The 24,403-nt window shown below is 28.4% G+C and overlaps 1 protein-coding gene across 9 annotated transcripts in view; it reads right to left on the bottom strand.

Moving 5' to 3' along the window:
• Positions 1-24,403, bottom strand: part of Rbcn-3B (WD repeat-containing protein Rbcn-3B) — a 409,024-nt gene that overhangs the window by 20,098 nt on the left and 364,523 nt on the right. For 6 of the 9 annotated variants that reach the window (XM_075355583.1, XM_075355582.1, XM_075355589.1 and 3 more), the window contains 8 exons: positions 22,386-22,656; positions 21,346-21,559; positions 12,954-13,124; positions 10,503-10,587; positions 9,159-9,362; positions 6,994-7,180; positions 6,746-6,863; positions 4,113-4,187 (listed from right to left, as the gene is read on the bottom strand). In XM_075355583.1, coding sequence (XP_075211698.1) covers positions 4,113-4,187; positions 6,746-6,863; positions 6,994-7,180; positions 9,159-9,362; positions 10,503-10,587; positions 12,954-13,124; positions 21,346-21,559; positions 22,386-22,656 — 1,325 coding nt within the window. The remainder of the gene's footprint in view (positions 1-4,112; positions 4,188-6,745; positions 6,864-6,993; positions 7,181-9,158; positions 9,363-10,502; positions 10,588-12,953; positions 13,125-21,345; positions 21,560-22,385; positions 22,657-24,403) is intronic. The other 3 variants (XM_075355586.1, XM_075355590.1, XM_075355591.1) reach the window with 3 other exon arrangements.

The following is a 24,403-nucleotide window of genomic DNA, read 5'->3' as shown; positions in this document are numbered from 1 at the left end:
CATTTTGAGCTGGAATTCAAATGTGAGAGTATGGAATGGAAAAACTTATCTCACCTGCCAGGAAAACATTCATATTCTGTGTTAGCTGGTAAAGTGATGCTAATGGTCTTTTGAAACTATAAAGGCCCATTTATTGTAATTACTTGGAAAAAAATGTTCAATCAACAGTAAGTACTCTTGTGACATGCTAGAAAATAAAGTGAAACCCAAAGAAAGGAAGAAACATTTTCTTTCAAAGGCATAATTCTTCTGCATGACAAAGCCCAATCTCATACTGCTCAAAATACATGGGTTGCAATTTAAAAGATGGTTTGAGAGATGCTACGACATTCACTTTACAGTCCCAATCACCATCTGATTTTTTTTTTGTTTGGTCCTCTCAAAGAGTTTTTACATGGCAATAAGTTCAACAAGCAGTCAAGAATATGGTAAAAAAATGACTCAAATACCAAGGTGACCAATTCTTTCCTTTCTAGAATAAAAAAGTTCACAGAAAGATGAGAAAAGTCCCTAAATGTAGTTGGGGGTTATATTGAAAAGTAGTGTAAGTTTCACATTGTCAATGAATAAATAATAATTTTTATTTAACATAGAAACAGATTTCCAACAGAGAAATAAATGACTGCAGTTTTTCTAGTCATTTGTCTCTGTAATTATTGAACGATCCTCATTTATATGATGGGCATGGAGAAGGTTTACCCTGGCAAAGGAAGCAAAAACTTTTTGTCTTCTGCAAGGTTTCTCTGGTAAACTCCTTAAAATTTTAATTACAATGGAATAAAATATTGCCAAGTAATATAATTTTATTACTTTTTATTGTTTTTTATTAATTCTATTTCTTGGAAGTAACCAAAAAAATACCAAGATATAATATTTTACTTGATCATTACACTTCTATTTATACCAAGTTGAACATGCATTGGAAAATCTTTTTAATTAAAAATGAGCAATTTTTACAAGCAGCAACCGTTGTTAGAAGCATTTAGCCAAATAGGAAAAACTTAAATCGTCATTTGAAACCTTAAAAAACAGTGTTTGGGCAAGAGTCTATAAGTTGGACACAAATGTATGAGTAGAGAATATTTTTAAAGTGACTGAACTTCGATTTACATTCCTAGTTCCTATGTCTTGAATAACATAACTATTGTCATTAGCTTCTGAGATCTCTGAGGTTGTAAGATAAGATAAAAAAAGTCTAGTGCTTGAAGGAAAATTGTTTTTATGTAAGCAGGCAAAGAGCATGAAGGATTTTCCATATTGACTATACACCTGAACATACTAAGATTATTCACCCACAGTTTTTAAAATCAATTCTACATATGACAACAGTCATTCTGCAGCCTGTTGGCATGGCCATCACAAACAGGATTTTTTTATTATCTAACATTTTAACTGACTTTATAACGGAAAATTCACTAGTAAACTTGAATGTCTTAAAAGAAATATTTTAAATAATGGAATAAATATTAACAGCAGAGCAAAAAGAGTGGAGGAGAGTCAACCTTGAAGATCCAAAGAATGGAATAATTTTTAAGTTAAATAGAGATATTTAAAATTTTGCATTTATAGATATTGTTATTCTACAAAAAGCAAAGGCCAGGAACAAATTTTAAAAACTTTACTACCCTAAAATATTGTAAATTGTTTACTATTAAAAAACACTAATATTAAAGAATAAAAAAGATAATTTTTTTTCTTAAAATAAAAACTATAACTTAAACAAGTTTATAGATTTATTTATTTGAAATTCTCTACATGTTAAGAGTTCTCTAATCAGTATGATAATAATTATTACATTATTTTAACAAATATATTTAACTTGTAACATATTTTTAATTAAAATTATTTTTTTTCCATTACAAATAAATGTAACATGCAAGTTATTTTATATTTGGATTTCCAATAATGATATATTTCAATTTGCCCAAAGGTATGTTCCAAAAGTAAGGGCTGTTTAGTTATTTTACAGGCATTTCTGCCATATTTTATAGGCATTATCCTGTACAGAATAGAAAAATTTCATAAAAATATAGGTTTGAAAATGTTTTGTTTTCGAATGGTTTTATACATAATCTTACTCAATAAAATTGTAAAAAAAGATGGGTCCCCAGAACAAAAGACTGAATCTCCAGTTTCTGAGATAATCATTGTAAAACCAAAAAATAAAGCCAGAAAGTAGGCAGTTTTAGATTTGACATATATTTACTTCTTTTTAAATTTCCAATAACCAAATAAAACTTCAACATTCAACAACTTTATAACAGTTTTACAACAATTTCTCCAAAACTCATGATTTAGTCCAGGGACCACTTTTTAAATCTTTTATGCAGAATTGCATATAAAAACTACTAATTTTACTCAATAAGTTATGTCCATAAAGTTTTCATATGATATTATTTGTTCTTTTTATTAGTGCAGAAATCCAGTAAAAATATTTCCTAGGCAAAACTCAAACACTAAGCTTTTCCAGACCTATTTCTAAATGAACTTTATCATTATTTTATACATAGGAATGTAACTATACAGTATGGTAAAAAATTATTGAATACTCAGTAATATATTAATGCAGAAAATGTATCACCTTTTTGAACTCTAGATGTTTCATTCAAACCCCTTTTTATGCTAAAAAACAATTTTTTATGCCTTCTGCATGGAAATCAGCTTTCACTTTTTGCAGATGAAATTTTGCATTATATGGAATATAGTATGCAGAGATGTATTTTCATGATGGGGAATTCAACATCACATGCAGTCTTTTGGAATATTTCTAAAATACACTTTAAACTTACTCTTAATGGTGTATTTATTATGGCTTCATAAATCCATGATGGAAGATATCATTTTCATTATGAAAATAATTTTGATTTTAACAACTATAACCAATTAACTTTAAATTGCTTTCAGTTCTGAAAATGTTGCTAATGGTCTGTGGTTTGCAAGAAATGATGAAATCCTATGGTGAGGTCCTCCTCATACTACTTGAGGTGAGGCATTATAACTGAAATTACTTAAGAAAGATTTAACAAACATTTAAATCATATGGCCTGAAATATGTTAACAATAGTAAAGAAATATGAGTGAGGCGTATTTGAGATTTATACATGGAACTAAAGTTTCATTTAATTAATTGCAATTGTTAAAAATAAAGACTTTGTATTTTAGTTAGTACTTTTGTTTACATATAACATAATATACTGGATTTAATTTAGATTTACAGTGGATGGAGTCAGGAGTAACTCATTCAAGCCTTTTTAATGAAAAATTGTTAAACATTCATTCAAGAAAAATAATTAAACATTTCCTTATCTAATAACAATGTTTTCATAATTAGATAGAAATGTAGCCTTAATATGAATTTTTTTTTTTTTTTTTTAGTTATAGCTGAAATTGCTGCATCCATGTTTTTTTTTTAATGAATATTTTTCTGTATTTTGTATATAATTTGGAATAACTACATTTCTCGGTAAGACAGGAACAGTAATACATAAATCGTTGATAAAAATCATTCATGAATTTTTTTAATCTTCTAGTTCACACACCAAGGAGGATGCTGTTTTTAACCTGGGCTTCCCACACCTCAACGTATACTTTTATTCCCCAAACTTATAAAATCACTGCCTAATTTTTTTTTCCATCCACAACCAATTCTAATAAATTTGCATCATTTATTTTCTAAATTGTTATTTCAATGCTTTGGAATCTAAAAGCAAAATAAATATTTATGTTGATCAACTGAATTAATTAATATACTTTACAAAACGTGGAAAAATTCATTCACATTAACAGCATATCATTGACAGTGAAAATAAAATGTTCTAACTGACAAAATGATTAATGAATCAATTGAAATTAGACACAAGTGATCACATTTACTACTACCATTTACCTGTGAACAGTAGCTGGCCCTTACTTTTGAAACAATCTTGTATTACTTAATGAAAATAACTGTAAAAAATAGCAATACCATGGCAAAAACTGTTATTTGTATATTTAAGAATACATTAACATTCCTCTGACAGTATGTCATTAACATTCCTAACATTCCATATTGTAAGTAGCTAAATTAACCCCATTTAGCAAAGATGGATCCATTACTTTTTATTGGTACATACAATATAAAATATAGTTTGATGAGGAGTAGCTGAAGAAGGAGACAATGATAAATGGCACATTCCAGTTTCCCTAACCTAATTGGCAAAAATCAGTAAATAAGTTATTCATACATCTTTTAATTAATAATAATATTTACAAATAATAATAATTATAACAAACTTTTTATTTATTTATCTCAGAAGAAAATGTAGAAAAAGCAGACTGAATCACACAATTTACAACACAATTATTTCAATGATAAGATTAAAGAAAATACTTTTTAAGAAATTAATATTTCTTAAAAAAATCAGAAATATATTATTTTGAAACAAGAAATAGTTTCAATTAACAAAAAATTAAAAGTGAAATTTAACTTTTAGAATAGAAAATAATTAATTTTTTTTAAAAAACATGCTTTTCTTAAAAAAAAAAAAATAAATGACAAAAACCAAAAAAAAAGGATTTATACTTATTTTGTTTTCAAGAAAATTATTTTTAAAAAGAGCGTGTCCCACAATTTTCTTTTTAGTCATTTAGAAATAAAACATCTTTTAAAAGTAATTTTCTTGAAAACAAAATTAGTACAAATTGGTTTTTTTTTTGCTTATTTAATTTCTTTAAAGAAAGCAAATCTAAAAAAAAAAATAATTTTCCTCCATAGAAATGAGTTGTTTAAAATCATATTTGAACAAATTAAATTCTTTTATAAAATCTCTTAAAGTGTTAATTTTACCACTACTTTTTTTTTTTTAATTGTATAAGTATTAAAACTGACAGGTAAGTTTTTACTTTTAGTTACTTTAATTCTTTAGTAAACATAAAATATTTATATGCAGTTTTATTCTACATTATAACATGAAGAATTAGTTTCCATTGTTATAAATGATATCAGTTATTTATAACTAAATCAGATGATAAGTGTATATAAATTGTAGAAGGTAAATTTACACTGGTTATATTAAAGTTCGCTTCAATAGCCACCTTCACACTGACTCATTGTCGATTCATGCTGAACTGACAGTCAAAATTGATTGGATCAATAGATACATCTTATTGATTCAGCTCCCTTTCACAAGATAATCTCCTTGTATCTCTGACAACTTATATAAAAATATTCCATATATAAAATACAGAAATATATTAAATTAACAATGGAATTAGTAATGCACCCTTCTTATATTGTGTAAAATTTCACTATTGTATGACATCGGGAAAGTTTAATTAAGGTTGCAAGATCTGAAGGCAAGGTTGAACAATTGTAAGTTAAAGAAAAGCATGTAAAAAGAAACTCCGCAAATACATATCAGTAATATATTAGCTACAGCATATTTCACATAAATAAGATACTAAACATAATGTATAAGTAGATACAGGAAAATACAAAACAAAAGAATGTCAAAGAATGGCACTGTAAACGTTTCCCTACAAATGATATGACAATTACAAACTCTACTAAAAATATTGATTTACTAACAATAACTGGTCATGTAGATTAGCAGTCAATCCAAAATTGTTTAAATTTAAAAGAATATAAATGAAAAGGATATTAAAAATGGAAAATACAAGTTTAAACACACATGCACACTCGCACACACACACACACACACACACACACACACACACACACACACACACACACACACACACACACACACACACACACACACACACACACACACACACACACACACACACACACACACACACACACACACACACACACACACACACACACACACACACACACACACACACACACACACACACACACACACACACACACACACACACACACACACACACACACACACACACACACACACACACACACACACACACACATGCATTACTTTACTGAAATTAATCTTTTAAGAGTCATATTATTCCTCTGAACTGTTAATTATATTTAAATCTGATTAAATAACCCACCTAGTACAAAATATTTTGATAAGACATATCTTACCTTAATTTTTCATGAAAGTACTTTTGCGAGATTAGTTGTTCGAAGGAGTAAAAAATAAATCAGATGGAAAAGAAGATGATTAATCTTAGAGGGACTGTAAGTGTTCAAGAGGTTAAGGTTGAACACTGTTTTCCAAGGATCAACCAAAAGATAACTTGATTTTCTAAATAATATTAAAATCCATATGTACAAAAAAAAATCATATATGTCATGTTTAACGGTTTTGTTATAAATCTTTGTTTTATATTACTATTTATTAGTAATATAATCTATCTGATGGTCCATATATTTTTCAATTTTAAAAGATCCAAAATAGGAAAACATTGTTATAAAAAGGAATAGGTCATGTATAAACGCTAAAAGATTTGGCTTAACTTTCATACAACAAAAAAAGATCACAATAAAAAATACCTGAAACAACATTAAAGAAATTTCTAATAAATAAAGCATCCTGATCCAATATAATATTTTCTCTTTTTCAATTTTATGTAAATATAAAGTAAAATGATTGTACATTAAGTTAGAATTTTTATTAACCATTTACATGCACTCTTTAATTCTTCAAGATTTACGTATAAAAAAAAGACATACGCATGTAATATAAAATTTCAAAAGATCATCAAATTAAAAGAAGTATGATAAATTTAAGTGCTCCATCTGTTTTCCCACAGTACAAAAATAAAGACGTACCTCTCTAGCCATTGTTGTAATGAAAGCTGCAGGCCGAGCAGTAGCAATGAGTGTAAGAGCATGACGAGCAGTGCGACATGAATCTGCTGCAGGGGTTAGTGGTAGGCCGTAACTCATGCTGTAACAGAATTCTTTGATAGAAGTTGAACAATCTATAGAAAACATACTCATTCAAATCAAAAATTAATTGGACAATAGTAAAACATAAATAAACAATAGTGAAAATAAACACTGTAAGTTCAGAATACCTTGGAACAAGCTTATCGGCATCACAGCAAAGTTCAAGCAAACCGAGAAGAACTTTACTGACATCTACATAAGGTTCCCAGACAGTAAATCCTCTACCGATAAGATCAATAGCAGCACGTCTTAAAGGTGTATGTGCAGGGAATCTGGGAGAGGGTGGAGCTAATAGCAAATGAGTCAAAGCAAGACCTGTAAAGCAAATAAATAAAATTAAAGACTATATATTTTTACATAATGAAACTTGAATGTAATAAAATTCAGTTAACAGTAGTCATAAATTTAACAAGATTCTGATTTTAAAAACAATGACTAGCAAAAGAAGCTAAAAAATAATAAAGACTTTATTTAATTTAATACAATTTTAAATAGAATTAATTTTTAAATAACATTTAAAAGTGTTAATTAAACAACTAATGTATTAACACTTTAAGTGCCATTAACTAACATGTGTGATGTCACTTCCAGTATTTGTGGCTGGGATGCAATTTTTACATGTTCTAATATTTATGCTTCTTGTTACATTACTATCAATAAAAAATTTGAAAGAAAATCTTATACGTCATTAAACATACTTTAATTCTAAAAACAAACTTCTTTTACAATGTGTAATTTTTTTATTGGAGATAGTTTGAATTTAAAATTCATGAGAATTTTTACTGTGGATTACATACAACATAAACGGTACATACTGTATGTTTATTTTTATAACTTTAAAATCTCAAAAAATTTCAAAAAGTCTTTTTTTAGAATAATGATTGGTTATTTCTATAACCTTTTATTTAAAGACAATTGGAGGAAAATTTCTTATTTACATTTATGCTGACAATGGAAACATAATTTTCTTGGATCCAGTCATTAATATTTATTTAAAAATTCTGGAAAAAAATATCAACAAATTTTTGAAATTTATACTCTTCTTTTTATAAATGAGATTTCATTTTAAAAAAAGTATTAATTTTTTAGCTAAATATATATTGAATTTATGAATGATAATTATCATTCCAGTTGGCAGTGAGTTGTATTGTTCGAGATTTGCAGTTGTTAGGATTTATGTTTTCTTTTAAGTTTCTAGTTATTTATTTTTTGTTTTTGTTTGATGTAACTGTAGAATTTTGTACTGACTGATGACGCAGGATCCTGCGAAAGTCTACTTTAGGTATTACTTTTTTGGGTTTTCTGTTACTTTGTTTGGTTATTTTGTTGTTATCTGATATATATATATATCTCAAAAGTAGTTAAATGCTTGTATACGTCTGATGGTTTGTGGATGTATATAACTTAGTGGCTATTTTATTAGCATAAAAAAAAAAATATATATATTAGTTATAAATATAACATATACTCATATTATTCTTGAAACAAATTTTGTTTAATTATAAAACTCATAAATTAGAAAAATAAAAATTTAAAAATTTTTGGCGAGGTAAAATTAAATAAATAATTATTTTTCTATAAATGATCTGACGTGTACATAAAATTGTTAATTAGTACAAAAGTTAATGGAGAATTTTGACAGATTAAGATTTTTGACTCAATCTTTTGGGCTTTTGACTGTTTATATGGGTGTGACATAGTTATGACCAAATCTGTTTTCGGACATGGGGATATAATGGAAGTACCTCTTAACAGTCATCAATCAGTGATGGGCAGTATCCCTAGAACCAGTGCTTATGATTTTATTAATAAAGTATGATTATTTTTGGCACAAGCTAAACCGTCCAGAACCCCTTACAACTGACAATTCCAATTAGTATTATTTCATTTTCTTTTTATTAATTTTATTTTTATAGAATTAAATTTTAGATATTTAAGTTAATTAGAAATTTCATTAATATTTAAAAATAGTACAGGTTCTATGCAGTACATTAAAATATATGTTTTAGTATCTAATACTACTTGCAGTTTCACAGTATAATATCTATCCTATGATTTTAATGTTTTTGGCTTGAGCACTTGCATAAAATACACTTTTACATAAGCATGACATTGTTTTTATGTTACACACCCTAATCTCCATCTACAGCCTTGTATAGGATTTCAGTCTGTACTCTTTGTTTACAAAGAATGTAACTAAATGATAAAAGTTATACAACAGTACTTTAAATATTTATTCAAATATAAAATATTTGAATTTATAAATATAAATAGTTAATCTTGAAATATTTACTAGTATGTCGTGCAAGATTATTATTTCCAATTCCAAAGCCTTCAACTACAGAACTCTTGCGACGCTGATCCTCTGATCGTCTTGTTTTTGACCCTTCACCAACATCCTGACCAAACTCAGCACCAATCACACCTAAAAGAACCACAGCTGTTGTTTCTTTACGCCTCAGTTCAGCAAGTGATGATGGCTTCCTTATACATAACTCTGTCTCATACAAAAAAATAATTTATCAGGACATACATTATATAAGAAATTAATCATAATCAAGTAATGATGCATACAAAAAAATTTATCTTTTTTAATCCTTTTAACGTGATGGTAATCAATAAATTACCATCTCCATCACTGTTAATAATAATAACAATAATAATATCATAGTAACTATCTACATTCACCCTACACTGTAATAATTATGCTAAAATCCACTAGATAGTGAAAGAATAAAATTTAATACTATTGATTCTAATGAACTGTAATGTTTATATCATAGCTGTGATAAGAATATCAACTTTTTGTATTTTGTACAAATGAACAGAATTAAAAGTTTACATGGAAAATAAAATAAGAAATGTATGCTTATTACAGCACCATAGATTTTTAAAGTTGTGGGTGATTTTTTTCAATGTTTTATGAGATTATGTAAATTAACAACTTCATGTAAAAAACATTTTTTTTTTTGAAGAATGTGAAAGAGTTAAACAGTGAATGACTTGTAAAAATTTCACATTTTTAATGATTTGTAAAACAAATAAATATGTGATACCACGCAGACAATACAACCTATCAATAATATAACCTCAACATGTAAAAAAAAATAAACATTAAAATACATTAGAATATGTTAACTCATTATCATTATCATTATCTCATTATGCTAAGAAGTATTTTCTTTTACTAAATCTGAAAACTCAAAGTAAGCAGTCAAAACTGGGGTATTTGGAGTAATTATAGTAACATTCAGATATGAAAGTGAAAACTTTTTCGATCATCCATAAATCTGTAATTGAATAATCTCAAAGATCATTTTAATGAAAATGCTTAATTTTTTATATACGAGTATTTTAAAAATATGACTACAAGTATTTAAACGGTTTCTAAATTAATTTGTCAAAATTTCTTTATGTATAATGTAAAGAGATTATATCAGTAATCTGTTATTTTGCTAGGTCATAATAAAAATTTCAATAAAACATAATAAAAAAACACTCCTGTAATTATACAGGAATACATGAAAGTTCAACAGCTACAAACAAAGGAAATTTATTTACCAGTTTCAGATAAAAAAGGATAAATTTCATTCTAAAGGATTTTAATTAAATTAAAAAAATAAATAAAAATAATCACCTTCTCCACCTTCTTCCTCTTCTTCATCCTCATCTTCATGAGCGCTTCCAGGATTAGAGTCAGCTAAGTTACCATCCTGTAAATACTATTCAGATAAGCTAAAAAGATTTTTTTCAAATAATAATTTAAAACCAGAAGAAATTTAATGTAAAGATTTTAAAATGTTTAATTTATTTTATAATAACTATTTTTACATTAAAACATAATGATCAAGATATTAGAAAGTTAACTTTCTAATATCCTCCTGTTATTGAACAGGAGGTTACATAAAATAAATAATAATTCTATTCTTCTTCTCTTTATTTGAGACAATTGTGATGTAATTTGTACAATTTAAGCAACAACATGATATACAAATGCACTGTATAATTGAGTAATAAACCGATTCTACTAAAATATTATTTAAACTGAATTTGAAAATCAAAGTACCTACTCTGCAATGAGGAAGTTTTTTTATAATTAAAATAAGTTTTGTTTTTAATTTATTTTTCTTCATAGTTCAAGGAAACAGTAAAAAATTATTTATAGTTCAGAGGAAAATTAAGGTAAAAAAAAAACTAAAAGTAGTTTCTATAAAACTGTAAAAAAACCCACATAATAGTGCAATGAAAAAAAAACTGTTACGAGGATCAAAGGGAGCATGTAGATACTACGCTGTTCCAAAATGACAAGTTATTAGATTAGATTCTAATCTTTTTATGTTTATGTAAGCAGATATTTTACCACTAAAAACAAAAAAAAAAATAATTATGAGAATCCTTGTTTAATATAATTTTTTTGTGCAACTGTTAATCTTGGTTCCCGCAGTAACAGCAGGACTAATTTGATGGTGTTATAAAAGAATGCTTCTATCTTTGTTCATACTGCTGTCATGATCACAAAACAAGAAATAAAAATAATTCTATTTAAAAAAAAAATTATGAAAAACTGATTCCAATCCATTTATAAAGGACTTCTTTTTTAAGTAAGCCTCCCTCCCTTTCACATAAAACAGCCAGGGAAATTTATCTGCAACAGAATTTTATATATTTTTACATATATATATATATATATATATTATTGGAATTAATATGGCAAGTTTAACTTATCTATTTACTGCGTTTGGTGATTTATATTTCACTTAATACTATACATATATATATATATATATATATATATATATATATATATATATATATATATATATATATTTTAATATGTGTTTTCTATATCTAATAAAATTTTACAAGTATATTTTAAAATGATTTGTTACCAATGTAACTGTAATCTAGGTATATGATTTGTTTTGTACAATTATTGTATGGTATAAAGAAAAATAAAATTATTATTATACTGATTGTGTAATGAGAGGAATATTTTTCATCAAAGGGACACAATATATGCTACATTAATGTTTTTATGTACTACTGCTGACTATTATATATTTTTTAACTACCACAAACTTTATCTAGTAAATGTCTTTTGTTCATAGTTTGGGTCATGGAATATTTTTTTATTTCATGATTTAAAGTTATAATATACTGTTATTGATATTTTACAGTGAATTTTATTCATAACTTTGTGACAGCAGCACACCTTTACTTAATCTTATTTAAAGAGAAGAAAAAGCAATGAAACCAAGTTACACTTCTTTTAAAAATCTTTTGGCGACACCATTAAGTAACATTTCAACTACTATTAGATACTTCTGTAGTAAATTTCTGGATAATTTACAAGTATTTTCATATAAAAAATTTCTTTCACTGTACACAGAGAAATTAAAAAATGTCATGCAGATGACGGTAATAAATCAAAATGGTGGCAAGGGAGTTTGCTGAATTTTATTTTTCTAGTACTTCACTGTTCAGAAATTATTTAAAAACACAATGACCATCAGTTTGGTAAGGGTAATTTTTTATCTAAATTTTTGTTTTCAATGTCTTTTATAGTAGTGTCACAACCTACCCTTTTGATTTAAAATTTTTGAGTTGATTGCTACAAATGAAAGTCCTCTGGATGCTTGGGATTTGATGGTTCAAACAGAAAAATTGACTGTATTAAGGCAGAAGAATTTGCTAAATTTAGCTTTTCTTTGTTTAACAGTTCGATTTACTGGTTCCTATATTTTATTATCAACCTTGTACATAGAATTCAGTTAGATTTAGACAGATCTAAATTTTCAAAATTTTTAAGGTGGTTCTTATTTTTGGTCTGCAAGTAGCTAACTACTCCAGTTAATGCAATGGCATATTTATTTTGAATTCATTTGACAAAAATAAATTAAAAATATGACAGAATATGCATTAGGTTACAAATGCCAAAAAACAGAACAAAATACAGCCTAATTACTCTTTCTTTCTTTTTTTACTCTTTCAGCCTAATTTCTCTTTCTTTTTGTACTTATAACTGAGAGAATAAAAACATTATCTTAAAATATAATAAAAGTGGAAATCATAAATGAATTAATTATACCTGAGGTGATGATGCTTGAAATTGTGCTGGTTGCATGGCAGCATGTTGATTTGCATTAGGACCTTCAAAAACAGGAAGATATTGTGCCCAAGCATCTACTAACGCTTTACGACCTTTAGTACCGATACGTCCAAGTTCTGCAAGAAGAAGGGCTTGAGCTGCTTCACGAACCTGAAAATAATAAGACAGCAAAACTGATTGCTAGTAACTAATGTTACTAATAACAATTTTATACAAATGACTTTATTTAAATTAACAATAAAAATAAGTAACAAAAGAATAAAGACAAACATTTAATGATATGATTGATTAATGTAATCATTAATTGTGATAATCTATGTAAGTTAATTGTACAACGTGATATGATGACTGTTTTTTTATGCTCATTTAGAAAACGAATATAATTTTATATTACTTTCACTCTTTAAACAGGAGTTGCCAATTTCAATAGTTAATGTGTTGTTTAGTATTACTGTAAATATCACAAGAATAGTTGGACGAACAAAGATAAAACTTGCAATGGGATTGGGTTCTTAGATAATAAATCTGCTTTCGATAGATAAATTTTTGTGAATATTTCACATATATTAAATCAAATATAACCAAAAACAGTTGGTAGAGGTAACATTAACAACATTTAATGTTTCTCAGACACCTTAGAAGAGAAATAGTCACCTAAATGATAATATGTAGAGCTGCAAAAAGGATTTGATAACATATAATTGAACAAAATATTTAACATTTTAACTGATCTAAAAAAATAAGGAAACACTTGTATACTATCAGTAGAAGAATCAAGTATAAGTAGTAAGAGAAGATAAAAAAAAAGGCAAGCTCTGATTCAGGAAGGAGGGGAACAAGGATGTAATCTTTCCCCATTTCTTTTCAACTTGTACATAGAAGAAGCAATAAGGAAACGAACACATCTGGAAATGGAGTAACTATTCAAGGAGAAAATGAAATGTTAAGATTTACTAATGACAGTGCTCTTTTGACAGAAAATGAGTTAGAAATAAAAGAGAAGTTAGAAAAAAATAGTGAATGGAATGAACATTAAATTTAATCAAACATAAAAAAAGCATTAAGCTTTTTGACTCCATTTTTATTTTTTTTACAATTTTCTACAGGAGATAGTTTTGAAATCCATTTTTCATTAAAGTTTTATGTAAGACTGTGTTATAAAACTACTAATTTAGCTCAAGAATTATTGTCTCTTTTAGCATAGTATTATTTGGACAATAGGACAGAAATCTGGGTGAAATCTTTTGCTAGCTATAAAGTAACTTGAAAACAGAGTTCCAAAGTTATGTTTAAATGGACTTTTTCATTATTTTGATCAGAAGAATAAGTCTACAGTATGGCAGAAACTACCAGAAAATCTTAAATAGAGATATATACTGAGAAAAATATATTAAATACATTTATATTTATAAATATAAAAATATACTGAGAAAGTAGGATGTAGTATTATGGTGAAGTTAACAATTTTGCAAAGAAAAAAATAAGATCAAAACACATCAATGATTAATGGCTCAAAAAAGTGCACACATTGGCTATTTTTGGTAATATGGAATTATTATTATTTAAAAAAAAAAGTACTTATTTATTTGACAACAATATGCATTTATTTAGCAAGCAGTATTTATGCATTCCTTTGGCAGTTATTTTTTTAAAGTTTAGAATGTAGAAAAACTATTTTTTAATATACGAGTATGTTAGATGGATACATATAATGCAATATAATTATTATTAACTGACAATTTACTAAAAAAATAATTTTTATATTGATGAAAAAGTACAAAGGGTGACAATAAACAAGTACTTAATTTTAATTATTATTTTTTCTAATTTAATCAGGCATAACTGGAGGATTAGAAAGAAGCCGATTCAAATTCCATCATAAAATAATGCAGTCTAATAAGGAGGTACACGCTGGATGTTCATGAGGAAGGATATGGATTTGGTCAACAGAGTCTAGTTTTGATGTCTGTGAATCCTGGAGAAGGCAAACAAACAAAGCTTCTCAGCTTGGTCATTCACAACCTTCCCCTTAAAATTCCTCAAATAAATATGTATCTTTTATATTTCATAAAATTTTATTTTTAAAAATACACAATTCTGTGAAATTAATAAAAATTCCTGTTGATTTGAAGCACTATTAATAAAGTATACACTACACTAAAGTATTACACTATAAAAAGGAAGACATTTCTTTACACTATTTGTCTCAGTCTTTCTTATGGTTGTAAAACACCATGAAACACCTGAAAGGCACCACTCAAAGTTGCTTCTCTAGGAGTCATGAAGTCTATTATATACCTGTTTCTGGTGAACAGAATAAAGGTGTCATCTGTATGGTTGAATATCACATGGCTTGTCATGCTGCAGCCAAATATACATGCTGATGTGCATGTATATTTGGATCAATGAAGAAGGTAACATGAAACCATTCATTTCCTTTTCTATGGGGTGCTTGTTATTCTTAAAGTTAAGTATGTCACTTTGGGGGTGACTTTTAACTTATTTCAGTTGTCTACAACAGTTATACTTGTCACTTAACATACATATATATATATAAAACAGTAACCTTTTGATCAGTGTTTTTTACCATATGGTGTATATATGAGGAGTGGCTATTAAATAATGGGATAATGCTGTAAAATATTTTATTTTAAATTTATTCATATTTAGTTATTATCCCCTTCAATATACACCCCTCCCTATATCTACAACGCTTCATGTGGATCTCTCATTGTTCATAAGAGTGCTGTTATGTTCATAAGTCTTCTTCTATGAGCTCCTTCATGACACGTGCTGCTTTCTCTTTCACAGCTTCAACAGTCTGAAATCTTGTCCCTTTTAATGCAGATTTGACCTTGAGGAACAGATAAAAGTCACATGGTGCAGAGTCAAGTGAATAAGGCGGATGATGTAACACTGAGATGTTATACTTGGCTAGAAACGTCTTGACAGCCAATACAGTGTGAGCCGGTGTATAGTCCCGATGAAGTACCCATGACTTGTTCTTCCACAATTCAGGTCGTATTTTTCTTATTTTTTCATGGAGTTGAGCAAGGACCTTGAATAAAGACAAGAATAGTTACCAGAAATTACAAAGTTTTTCAATATTTTTATCCATTTTTGACGTGGAAGGGTGATCCAGCGAACATCATCTACGTCTTCTCAGCCATCTTGGAAACGCTTGAATCACTCAAAAACTTGCTGATGTGATAAACATTCATTGTCATATACTTTTTTTAATAAAAGATAAGTTTCAGTAGTGGTTTTTCCAAGTTTTGTATGAACTTTCATGACAATTCTTTGCTCTAATAAAACAATTATAATTTTTTCGGCAAAACAAAAAAACAGATGTTATCCAAACAAAGGCCATGGCCAGACTAATATGTCTACAGAAACTGGAGTGGCAATAATCGAAAGGGAAGGCTTCATGATACACAGCTGTCAGTTGTACGAATTTGGCGCATGTGTAGTTCTTCAGTAGCAGCATTAGTCTCATTATTTAATAGCCACACCTTGTATATTTATTTTTTCCTAAAAATACATATATAATTAATTCTAACTATCATCTTATCATACATTTGTAATATTAATTTCCTACATGTTTCATCGCATCAATGTATCAGCATCATCAGGGAATGAAAATATCCATAATTATGTTTTGGATAATTACTTACACTGAATAAAAGGACAATTTGCTTGCATGCTTCTTGTAAATGTATACCTTCATATATACTATTGTGGTATGATGTTATGTGGATATTTTCATTCCCTGATGATGCTGATATATTTATGTGGTGAAACATGTAGGAAATTCCTATGACAAATGTATGGTAATATGATAATTAAAATTATGTGTGTATTTTTAGTAAAAAATATATAGATTATATTAAATAAAACCACCAAAACACAGTAATCAGAAAAGTTAAACTTATCTGATTACTTCAATAATATTAATAATAATAAATTACTTATCTTAATAATCAATATTTGAGGTATCCTGCATCTTCAGTTGATATTGAATTCTATATATGTATATACACACACACACACACACACACGAGGTGTGTTCAAACAGTAATGTAATTTTTTAATTTTATGGGTTCTATTAGTCCGAACCTCAGGATCTTTTCGTTGTTGTATTGGTAAACATGTCTGAAAAGTATATGTACATTTTTAGCCATATTGGAAGTTTAGTCTGTTGTCAGTTGTCAAAAGGATAACACGTGTTTTGGTATGATCGGCAATTTTTTATTTGTATTAAATTTTTCTGTAAGAATGGAATAAAATGTAGCAATGTTTTAAAAATGTTAAATATTACTTTTGGTGAGTCTGCTATGAGTAAAGCAAGGATTTACGAGTAGTATAAGCGTTTCCAAGAAGGTCATGAAGATGTTGAAGTTGACGAGTGCCCCAGACACCCTGACACATCAACAACTAGTGAAAACGTGGAAAAACTGAAAGAAATGATTATGAATGATCGCTGAATCACAATCAGAGAAGTCGCTGACGATGATGTTGGGATGTCAATTGGCTCATGCCATGAAATTTTTTTGGATGTTTTGGGTATGAAATGTGTGGGTATGAAATTTGTTCCAAAATTGATGAATTACAAACAAAAACAGCAGCAAATGGAAGTTGGTCAGGAGTTGCGAAATGAAGTCAACAGCGATGCAGAGCAACTGAAATGTGTAATAACAGGTGGTGGGTTATATATGACCCATCACCTGTAATAGGACATGGGTTTATGGATATGATGTTGAAACTAAGGCTCAATCGTCCCAGTAGAGGCATTCTGGATCTCCACGACCGAAAAAAGCTTGACAAGTACGGTCAAATGTGAAGTTTATGCTCACTGTGTTCTTTGATTTTAACAGCATATTTGATTTAACAGATATTTAACATCAAGAGTTCTTGCCACACGGTCAAATAATCAATAAGGAGTATTACCTGAAAATTCAACACCGTCTGTGTGAAGCAATCCAAAAATAATGCCCGGATTTATATTGAAACAAATCATGGCTTTTGCACCATGATAATGCAACTGATCGTACTTCATTGCTTGTTTGTCAATTTTTAGCCAAAAACGACACTGCAATGACATCTCAGTCACCGTATTCGCCAGACATGGTCCTGTGTGACTTTTTTTTATTCCCAAAAATAAAGAGAACCTTAAAGGGCTGTTGTTTTACAAGCAGAGATGAGATTAAAAGCAAATCGCTGAAAGAGCTACACACTATTCCAAAGACTGAGTTCCAGAAATATTTTGGGGATTGGAAAAGTGCTGGCATAACTGTATAATATCTAATGGAGACTACTTTGAAGGGGATAAGATTAATGTAGACAAATAAATAAAATTCTTTCCAAAAAACAAAAATTCTTGTTACTTTTTGAATACACCTCGTATATATAAAACTTGTAATTACATAAGGTGTGAGAGATGATGTATAAAACTTTCAGTAAATTTCCGATTTTACTAATCATAAAATCAATTGTTAGTCTTAGAAACGAATGAAAAATTATTCATTGTATGAGAAGAGGTTGTCCCTAACGTAAAGACTGTTTCATTGTAAAAAAAATTATTTTGAAAACTCTTTTAAATATTTTTTATTTCTCTTAAACTACATACCTCATACCTATACTACTTCTCTATATAATTGCCATATGAATTAAAACATTTATTGTAGTAATAAACCCGCTTCAATGTACCCCTGTCGTATTCTTTTGCCGCCAGTCATTTTAGCTATTGATTAATAGAATTTTTAAGTTGCATTAGCATTTTTAATAGCATTTTAAGTATCATCTACTGCAAATTGCTTACTACTTAAAAATTCTTTTCATCTCCCAAACAAATGGTAAGCAGAAGGAGCTAAGTCCAGACTACATGATGGGTGATCGTAAATTTCCAATCCAAATCTTCTCAGTAAATCACGTGTTGAACCCGCAACATGTGAACGTGCATTATCATGCAGCAGGCTATCAATCAGCCTCCCACATTGCCAATTTTAGATGGCACACCGTAACTTACGTAGAGTTTTGCAGTAAGCTTCTGCATGTCATGCCACGTGGCATGAAATCAATCAGCAGTAAGCGAAACCAATCACAAAAGACTATGGCCATTAGTTTGAGTCCAAATGGCTGTGGCTTGACTTTTATTGGTATAGTTGGTGATTGAGGAAAAATCGTTCATTTGACTGCCGTTTTCTCTGACGTTTAATATGAAAACCAAGTTTCATTGCTGGCAACAATTGAATTAAGGAACTCATCCCCTTTTTTCTGTGTAGTGCATAAAAAATTCCAAAGCAGATCCCATTTGAATTTTTTTGTAACTTCCATTAAGACGTGTGGCACCTAACATGCATAAACGTTTCTGAAGCCTAAATGATCATGAGCAATGCGACCAATAACAGCTCTTCAAACATCAGGAAAAAGAAGGGCCAGGTCGAAAATTGTTGAGTGACTATCTTTTCTGATTTCATCATGAATGTGTTTCAACAAGTCCTCAGTGATTATTGATTGCCACGAACGTTCTTCATCATGCAGATTAATTCTGTTATTTCTAAACCTTTCACACTATTTTTGGACGTTTCTTTGATTCGTTACATTTCACCGGGCAGGACGTTTCTTTCATTCGTTACATTTCGTTTCATACACAGAACCAACTGACTATGAATTTTAGCCGGCTTAACATTTTGATGGTTTAAAAAACATATATCCCCATGTATTTCACAGTTGGCGGAAACATAGATTTTCCTATTCATTTTACAACGTAATAACTCACATGTAATCAAAGATACTATAATGCAACAACTTACAGACTACAAAGTAGTGTGTACATTACTAGCATGGCCATGAATGACACAGATTTTCCAACCTTAAGGAGAGAAATTCCCCAGCTGTCTACTTTAGATATCCCTTTAAAAAAAATCATTTCCTGAAAACACAAAGTTCTAGTTTAAGAGGTTTTTACATTGAAAACCTCTTAAAAAAAGTTTTTCTTTTACTTTCATAGATTTAAGTAGTGAGAAGTCATTAAGAGGAAGTTTAACCTTTCAAGAAAAATCCTCGTCCATACTATAAATTAATTCAAGAAATTTTGATTTATCAGTTAGCCTAATAAAATAATAAGCTAAAATTATGAAGAATTAAATACATAAAAATAAATAAAAACTAAAAGAATATATAGAACTGTTAAAAATTAAGTATAAGTAATAGAAACAGTATGGAAAACATAATAGCATGCCACAAACAGAGTACCGAAAACAAATATTTTAACATATAGCATTAGGAGCTAAGAAGCAATTCTTAAAAGAATTTGTACAAGTTAGTGGTTAATAAATAAAAATGTATATGGCAGAGAGACGTGAGAATCAGGAAAATTAGGTGGACTGGTGAAGACTCAATGAAAAGGTTTTAAGACCAACTGGAGAAAGAGAAGTTACGGCTCATCTTTTGTAAAGAGACAAGGCTGGTGAGCCATAATTTAAGGTTAGTACCACTAATCTTTTTTAAATTAAATACATACAGATATAATAATTATATACTTTATTATAGTGCTCTGATCAAGTTTTCACCTCAGTTTTCCTTGATCTGTCCAGGCAAATGTTGAGCAGTTTCTTTTGTGTATCACAATAGTAGAAATAGTCAATGCTACACTTTTTTCCAAGCAGATGCATGATCGTTCATGGCCTGAGTACATCATTTATATTTTAATACTAACAGCTCATTACACTGTCCTGGCCACCAATCTATTGTTGGATTCTAATTAAAGATATATCTTGAACTAATGATCCATAGATGTAACAATTTATAGATACTCACTCACAAAAAAAAAGTTATAGCTACCTACGGGTCTTGAATAATGAGTGGTTTACTTGATATCTCAAGACTTCTGAAATGTTGTACTAACTGATCATGAAGTTCTTTTTTACTGATGGTATATGAATACATTGCTGATATGATTTATGTAATGTATAATTACATTTTGATCCGAATAAAATAAATATTTATTCATACTGAGTTAGTCAAGTAGGTTGAGAAATTATAAAGGAAAAATCAAATGGATAGAGAAAGGATAAGGATAGAGAAATTAAACAACTGAGGATGTATGATTTGATTAAAGGATTAGTGCAAGAGAGAGATGTAAGAGATATGGATCAAACTACTGCTTGTCCAGAAAGTAAAAAAATCTCTGTTGAAACTTTATATTGGTAAAATAAAATTGATTTCAATATGAAACAAATGAATTTTGTTAATTTTTGTATTTTTTTATAGTAAAATATAATTATCTTCTTCCAACTCTAATTGATTAAGCTAATAAATGTATGCAAACTACTTGGATATTAATAATAAAAGTAAATTTAGCTATAGTTACCTCCAGGCAATGATGTTGCCATCTACGAGCCATCATTTCAACTTGCGGTCTTTTAAAAACTTTGCTTCCACGTTGAATTACCTTATCAGGAAGTAGAACACAATGTAAAGTGGCTAAAAGAGACCAGCCCTGTTTAATTTGCGCTTGCTGTGCTGTTATCAGGTCCTCAGTAGCTTCATCAGGCCGCCAACTCAAAGTAGTGCGTGTACTTTGCCTAAAGTTAATTTGACATATGTTATATTATAAATCAATTACAACAGTAACATATGGATACAATCAGGATTTTAAATAATGGTTCATAAAAGAATAAAAAAATTGGTAAAATATAGCTGTAAATTCTTTCAAAAACTGTTTCCTTTGAACTGACTTTTATTAATAAAAAGTGAATAATTTGACTAGGGTTATAACTTGTACAATACTTAAAAATATAAAATCAAATTTGCTATATTTAAAAAAAAATAAAGGATCAACAAATATTAAATAAAAAAAATATATATATATATATATATATATTGATTATTTAAGAATTTTCTATTTTACCACTTAAATAAGTAATTGCTGTCCAGTGTATTAGCATATACAGTTTCCTTTACTTGATTATAAAATGAAAAAACACATCAAAAAAATTTTTTCTACTGTAGCCCTAACTTACAGAAATGGTAAAAAATAATTAATCTACAAAATTTTTTTATAAATTTAACTATGAGAAATGAAAAATGAAATATCCATGTAATACTTAATATAACAGCTAGAAATAAATTTTTTATGATAAAAATTATTTTGCTCCTTACTTTGTAATTTTATTTTTGAACTAAATATTATGTAAATGTTTTGGTGATTTATTGATTCTTTTTTAGTTTATTAAAAAAAAAAAAAATAATAATACTATTGTTTGTTTAAAAAACCTAATTTTAAGTGTATGTACTAATGTTTAGTCAAAACAATGTGATTCACTCTAAAAATCATTTAAAATCAATATAAAGTCAAACGTAATTTAAAATGATATATATATTTTGCATTATAAGGTAAACAACACAAACCTTTGCAGTTTACGATTTCTTTCTTGTTCAGCAACAAAAGATGCATTGTTCATAGACATTAATGTATTGGCAATAGCTATTATGGCTAATAAATGATTACTAGTAATTGTTGTACTTAATTCCCAGTGAGTTTGTGCAGTAAATAGCCGGGTTGCTCTTTCTAACTCCACCATTTCCTTAGGTAAATCTGCTTCTAATGAATTTGGAATGCTTTCTTTTATAGCTTCTGTCTTTAACAATTGATAAGTTGGAAGTAACAGACTCATATAACCTGAAAAAATTCATATATGTTTGCACTAAAACATAATTTACTTATTGCATAATTTAATAAAAACAGGAGTTAATAAATAAATTAATAATTTATTAGAAAATTCCAATAACAAACACATTATTCATAAAAATAATATTTTAGTAGACATTAATTAAAGAAGGGCAAACCATAAAGAACTGTCTCTGATAAGAGTAGTCTGATTTGTCTGGCATAGTTCACACCTTCCAAAAAGACTTAGAAAATGGGAATAAAAGCACGGTTGGGAACTAATTCCAAAAAACTATTATCAAAGTGACATTTTGTTTTATTATCAGTAGTATTAACTGAAAAAGTTAATAGGACATGGTTTTACTTTGCTTATAACAGTCATCTAAAGCTATAAACCACTTTTTGTAAGGTTGCAGTGGAACCTTCTAGAAAATGTTTCTTCCACATTTGTTCATAAAAATGAAAGTTCTCTAATCGTAAAAGTAATGAATACATCTTAGTAGCAAAATTTTCTACAACCCTGAGAATCCCAACCGATTTTAAAACTTAAGGATGTTTTAGTTTGTTGTGTCACCAATTTTCATTATAGCAAAAGTCAGTAAAGATTTTGACTGAAGCTTAACAAAATTGCATTAATGATCTTATTTGCAAGGACATACGCATATAAATTTAAGAAATTAGTAATGCGAGTATTTGAACAGTCTAATTCATTATTCATAATAAGCTGAATTTCTGCAGTAAGAGTTCAAGGTGGGTTCTGAGACAGTCGACTTAAAATCGCAAGACATCTAACAACAGTTTTTAGTGGAAGGTAATGTTTTTTTTAGACTGCATAATAACTTGTTATGAAATTTGGTTTCATCATTTTGAGCCGGAATCTAAATGCCAGAGTATGAAATGGAAATATCTGAGTTGGCCCACCAGGAAAAAAGCATCAGCCGGTAAAATGATGCTAACAGGATTTTGGTATATAAAACCAAATTTATTGTGGTTATTTGTAAGAATAACATACAGTCAACAGTAAGCACTATTGTGACAAGCTAGAAAACACAGTGAAACCAACAATAAGTAAGAAACATCCTGGGAACCAGGATGTTTCATACTGGGATATGGCATTATATTCTCCATCCTCTACCGTTCAAAAGACATGGGAAGCTGTTGGTTGCCATATCCACTTTACAGTCCCAATCTTGTACCATCTGAATTTTTTTGCTTGGTCTTCTAAGAATTTTTACATGGCACTGAGTTACAATTACTGAGTTACACTGGTAACAATTACTAAATCAAGAATGTGGTATAAGAATACTTCAGATACCAAGGTGAACTTTACTGCTGGACTAAGAAAGCTCATCGAAAGATGGAGCAAGCCTTTAAATGTAGCTGGGGATTATGTTGAAAAGTAATGTTAGTTTCACAGTCACTGAATAAATAATGATCTTTCTACAGTAATTTGTCACTAATTATTGAACTACCTCCATATAAATATAGTGACAAATTGCGTAGAAGTAAAATACAACTAAGAATAGGCAAATGTAATCCATTATTCATTAAATATTATAATATAACTATTTAATTAAATATTGTATACTGGAGATATTACATTATTCCAAGAAAATGAATAAGTCAAAATAAAATGGTCCAATAAAAAATTATTTTGATACATGAACAAAATTTTTACCACTCTCATCAACATGTCAAGGTTTATGATATTTGATTTCTTACCTTGATTACATCAGAAGATGAACTCCTATTCACAAAT

This window comes from Lycorma delicatula, chromosome 2 (assembly GCF_047948215.1).
Source record: "Lycorma delicatula isolate Av1 chromosome 2, ASM4794821v1, whole genome shotgun sequence".
Lineage (NCBI taxonomy): Eukaryota > Metazoa > Arthropoda > Insecta > Hemiptera > Fulgoridae > Lycorma > Lycorma delicatula.
This window is presented reverse-complemented; position numbering and strand designations above follow the sequence as displayed.